The 5461-nt window shown below is 44.6% G+C and overlaps 1 protein-coding gene across 1 annotated transcript; it reads right to left on the reverse strand.

Moving 5' to 3' along the window:
* Positions 1-3177: 3177 nt before the first annotated feature.
* Positions 3178-5445, reverse strand: FBXO48 (F-box protein 48). Its single transcript, XM_071740234.1, has 2 exons — positions 4963-5445; positions 3178-3599 (listed from the first exon to the last, which is right to left on the reverse strand). The coding sequence occupies exons 1-2, from the start codon at positions 5308-5310 to the stop codon at positions 3438-3440; spliced, it is 510 nt and encodes a 169-aa protein (XP_071596335.1). The 5' UTR covers positions 5311-5445; the 3' UTR covers positions 3178-3437.
* Positions 5446-5461: the final 16 nt, after the last annotated feature.

Here is a 5461-nt window from a genome sequence, read left to right on the forward strand (position 1 = left end):
GGGTGTGTGGGTGGAGGACATCCTATTTGCTTGTGCACCACACAAGTTTCATGTGCTCTCTTAAAAGGCCTCCAACTTAGGAAAGCTGGGCTGGCAGAAAGGTGAATGGCAGGATGGCAGCGTGGCCAGCAGGATCTCTGGGCAATGGGCACTTTGGCCACCTTTCTACAGCTGACACCAAGTAGGGGAATAGAAGTGGCATGTGAATGTGGTGGGAAGGTCAGTGGGGTTTGCTATAGTAGGACTTTCCACTTCCTCAAAAACTTATGGGTAAGAGAGCTGGGCACTGGAGTGGAAAGATGGTTTGAGGCTGGGTGTGAGGCTAGCTGGTGCATGGCCTGGGTAGGTGGCAGGGTGGTTTTACATATATGACCTTAGCTGCTGAGGATGCTCTTTGGGGAAGGATACCTATGCATTAGCCCTAATTTGGCCACTAGTATGGTCTTCCCGTCACTGGCATTTTTACTTGCAGGTAGGAGAGGAAAGAGATTAACCCAAACCAGCTGGTGTAGGATGTGGCACTGTTTGGAGTGAGGGACAGTGCTGCAGGTGCTTTTAAAGGAAAGTGAGCCCATCCAGGCTGCAGCAGAGCCGAGAGGCTGAGTAGGTGGTTTACGGGTAGAGGGGGAGTGGAACAGAAGACCATAATTGATATAATAAGATCTCCAGGGGTAATTAAAACTTTTAAAAGAGAGGGTCAAAATAGCAAGAGGAAGTAAGCATCGTTCTAATGAAAACTTCTTTCATAACATTTTTTTTTTCTTTCAGTAATAGAATTTTCATCAGAACCTTACAACTTTGCCTAATTGCATAGCTAAGTGTTTAAGTCTGACTGTGTTTAAATAGGTACAGCCCCCTGATCTGGACAGAGGCAGGCACATGACAGATACCAGTGATTCCTACACTGATATGAGAATGAGGAAAACCTACAGCTAAGTGCACAGTGAAGCAATTCTGTATCAGGATTTATAACAGAATAATTATTCTATTTGAAAACTTTGGCCTGAGACAAATACTTGCGAACTGACAGCTGAGGGGCAGGAAAGGAGCTGAAAGAGGGGATAAATGTCTAGGAGTTAAGAGACTACATTATACAAGGAGGATGGGTTAAGAGAAGACTGAGGGTCTAGATCCAGTATTGTGCACTTTTCCTGTCTTATGATTAATAAATTGGGCACTCCTGAGGAGATAAGAATGTATTGCTAGTATTTTCTTCACTATTTAGATGCCTTTTTTAACTTTTACAAGTCAGGGTAAAACATACTGTGAGCAGGGATGGGAAAGCTGTTGTTTGGCTGTGGGTTTTAGTTTCTTTGGTTGTGGGTTTGGGTTTTTTATCCGTTTGGGGTTTTTTGTCTTTGGGCTTGGTTGTTGTTTTCCCACTTGAAGCTAACTGGACATATTCTTAGAGCAGAATACCTAATAATAAAGCAAGCAGTGTTTGCCATTCATTGAGATTTGTGCTATACCCATAATGCTTACCAGTGCTCCTTACTCTCAGTTATACTACAGCTGTGTTTGGCAGCAGGGTGATAACACAAGCCTGCTGAATTTTGGGGACTTCACCCATTTTGGCTAATGTAGCAGCTGTCTTACAAGAACAGCACCAACTTTTCTGGCAGTAAAAAGAGAAGCTACGTTATCTTCATAGAATCAGGCACTACAGAATTCTGACTTTGGGACTAATATTTACCTATAAGAAATAGGATTATCCAGTCATTGTATCTTGCCACACAATGTTGTTGATGAGAAAGCTGTTTCAATTAGATATGCTAATCTAGACTTAGAAAAGGTACTGTACTTATGAACTGAAGTTCTGTTCTAATGAGGAAAATAAAATGTAGGAGGCTGAGGGAGTGGATCAGTTTTGATGAAATCTGCTGGATGCTTCAAACTAGAAAAGGGATCAGGTAACAGACTGTTCTTGGAAGTATTTTAGAACTACCAGTTTTACCTGCCTCTTCCATTTGTTCCTTGGCCTGCAGATTTGGACACCTATGACAAAGAGCCTGTGAGCCTACACTTGCAATAAAGGGAACTAAATCATACTAGACATTTTCACCAAATAGTCTGAAGTGGCTAAATAATCGTGAGGAAAAAAAAAAAAAAAGTGTCAAGTTTAAACTGTTTAACCACACGCACCAAGAAAAGCTACTGGATCTTTGCCCAGAGGACTGCGATCTCTTTTCAGAGCAAAACTGCTCTACTACTCCATCTAGTGTTACTTGGCTCCGTTACAGGGCTAGACATAATTTAGCTAAACTGTATTCAACGGGGCATGACCTAGTGCCATTTAACCTCACGTTCATGACAGAACTCCTTTGTCCTTGTGTTGCCAGAAGGTCCCCTGCCAAAGTCCACAGAAGGTGATTTGAAATCACTGCATGTGAGCTAAGCATGGTAGACAACTTCCTACAGAAAATTGGTCTCAGATTGGTGACTGAGTTTGGTAGAAATACTTCAAGCAACAGGGACCTTCCCAGTGTTTTCCCACTTACTTAACTCATTAGTGCAAAATAGGCAGGGAATAGTGATACTCAAATGGAATTGCAATAAATTGATTTAGAGTAGTGTGATAGGCACCCCCAAGTAGCAGTTCTTAAAGTCAGTGATAAAAATCAGTGCTGCTGTAGCAGGGTTTGGATGATGGGAGATTATAATGAAGGAAAAAACTAAGTTTCTGAATATATTTTAGCCTGACAACCAAACTACATCAGGTTGTGTTATCTTGTGTGGTTATCAGAATTTTTTGTTTAAAGTAGTAAATCTTGCTCTACTCCTCATCATGCAAATGACTAAAATGCATAGCTAATGGCAGAGAGGCTGTTAGGACCAGAGCAGCCATGTAACTGCCTTGAGCCTGGATCTAGGAGTCCTAATCCAGAAATCCCACAGCCAGGCAGTGGAAGTGCAGCACTGTGGAGCATGAACACCTTTGTGGGTGCAGCTTCAGTGAAGATTCTTGTGAGGGCTCTGTCCCTTGAGATGGGTACTGGTTCTGCTGAACCTGAGGTGCCTGCCTTATCCTCCTCTTTCCCATGTCTGGATTTGTCCCTTCCCCAGACTTCCTTTGTAGCCTCTCAGGTTGTGCTGTTGCTGTGATATACTTCAAATCAAACACACCTGTTTTGGTTTTTTTCCTTAAAAGTCATCTCTTCCAAAATAAAAAGTGCAAAGTGAAGGTGCAATCAGTATCTTTTTGACAATGCAGCAGAGCATTAAATTTACAAATAAATTACAACTTAACATTTAGTCTTATTTAGAGCTTTACAGAAAATTAATCAGATAAAGAGAAAAAAAAAAAAAAGTGTGACTTTTTTAGAAGCTTTGTGTATGTTTGCAAACACAACTGATTTTGAACTTCAAAATATTTACAGTTTTGGCAGTCTGAGTTGTTGACAGAAAGTTCTTGAGTTCTAAGAACCAGTGCTGGTTTGTCATCTCTCAAGTTCTGCTTCCAGGATTTCTCCCCATGTGTCAACATCCATCGGGTACATGCTTTTCTCTGGCAAGCTGTTTTGTGAAGGAATGTTGCTGTATTTCCCACTCAGCCAGTCTTGCTTCACTTTGCTTTTCCAGTAGTTTCGCAATAATGTGATCTGATGGAAGAACAGACAGCTCAAATCTTGGAAATTAACAGATTTAAGTTGCAATCAAGACAAAAAAGTTTCTTGTTGCATTTTTCATATTCATCCTAGAAAAAGGATTTGGAAGTGTCCTTGGATTTCTAGACACTAATCCCAGGAACTTGCACTGTTGCCAAGAAGCAGATCCTGGTCTACTTCCAACTTTTCTGTTCTAAGTTGGGTGGAAAATCACTTCTTGCCTCAGTTCTTTGAGGGTCAAGATGAAAACCCTACTCCTTACTCCTCAATAAAGGTGCCTTTCCCTTTCTCTTCCTATTTAGATTATTTGTGACCTTTAACTCTTTTTTGGGCTTAACAAGATTCTGGATTCGTCTCTTTAATCAACCTTTTAATGCACAAAAATGCTGATTGTTTTGTGTTTGCTTCTACTTCAAATCCCCTCTCCAAAAACACAGGTAAAATAGAGAATCAGTGCACGGTGCTCTGGAAATTCCTGTGCAAGAGTAGTAAGATCTGTGCACTTGAAGGGCAGCCACAGAGCTCAAAGCTTTGCCTCATGCTGAAACAACTCTCCTGTCTAAAACTGGGCCTATTTTTACACTTTTTTTTTTTTCTCCCCTTGCAGCTTCTCTCTTTTCACCACCACCCCATGCTCTCAAACACACCAGATAAATGAGGTGGGTATCACCTTCTAGCTGGTTCAGGGTAGTAACTGTGAAACCACTGCCTTCCTGATCTGCCCTGGCTTTCAGGTTGCACTTGACAGTGGTAGATCTTCCACCATGTTCAGCTCCTAACTCCTCAGATCAGCTGTAACTGGGAGTGACCATGGACAGAGCCTGAAAACAGCTTCTCAAGAGCTCCTGCTTGCTTTCTTTTCTTTACCCTACCTCCCCCCCCCCTCCCCCCCTCGTTCTTTTTTTTTTTTCTTTTTCTTTTCTTTCTCCTGGGTGCACTGAGGCAGAGCTTGCCAGGGTGAATTTCTGGGAATTTCTCACCAGCAGAACTATTCCCACAAAATACACCTGGGATAGCATACACTTCCCATAAGGGCTACCTTGTCTTCTCCCCCCTGGCCATGCCTAAGGGGAAGTGGTCCTGCTTTTAGGACTATGATATGACAAACAACAGTGCTGAGGCTGCATGGGGCAGCCTGAGGACTAACTGGTGTGAGTGGGGCTGCCCAGATGTGGTGTCCCGGGGCAGAAAAACAGGCACTTGTGTATCAAAACAGACGTTCAGGTGTCAGGGCACCCAAACGCGGCGACTGCAGCCGTTCTCCCACAAACCTAGGCCGGGTGAGATGTGCTGACAGATTTTATTTATGTGTTTCTATTGCCAATGCCAGCAGCCTGTGCCCGAGGCGATATTTTACCTTCCAGGAATATCCATTTCCTCGATCGCAGTCGATCTCCCGCTGGCAGACAGCCCTGGCGCTCAGGCAGTGCGGCCTCCAGACGCCGTCGTTGCTCTCGATCAGGCGGTGCCAACCCCTGCACGTCACGGACGCCTGACACAAGCTCTCCACGTCCAGTCCGCCGAAAATCTGAGAGCTGACCTCGGGGGGGAGGACAGCCACGAAGTCGGACGGGTCTTCTCCTTCTTCTCCTCCTCCTCCTCTCCTCCGGGCGGTGGCCGAGCGCTCTCCCTCAGTCCCCGCGGCCTCGGGGCGGGGAGGTCGCCCCCCGTCACCTGGGGGCAGCAGTTCCCCACCTGCCGCCATATGCCTGAGGCCTCCTACCCGCGGCCTCACCCCCCACAGCGGGGGAATCCCCGGTTTTTAAGGTAAATCCTGCGGGTCTGGTGTTTGTTTACTTTAAGCCCAATCTCGCGTTTATCCCAGAACCGCTGCCGAGTGACGCGATTAATTTCGT

This window comes from Heliangelus exortis, chromosome 3, assembly GCF_036169615.1.
Source record: "Heliangelus exortis chromosome 3, bHelExo1.hap1, whole genome shotgun sequence".
NCBI lineage: Eukaryota > Metazoa > Chordata > Aves > Apodiformes > Trochilidae > Heliangelus > Heliangelus exortis.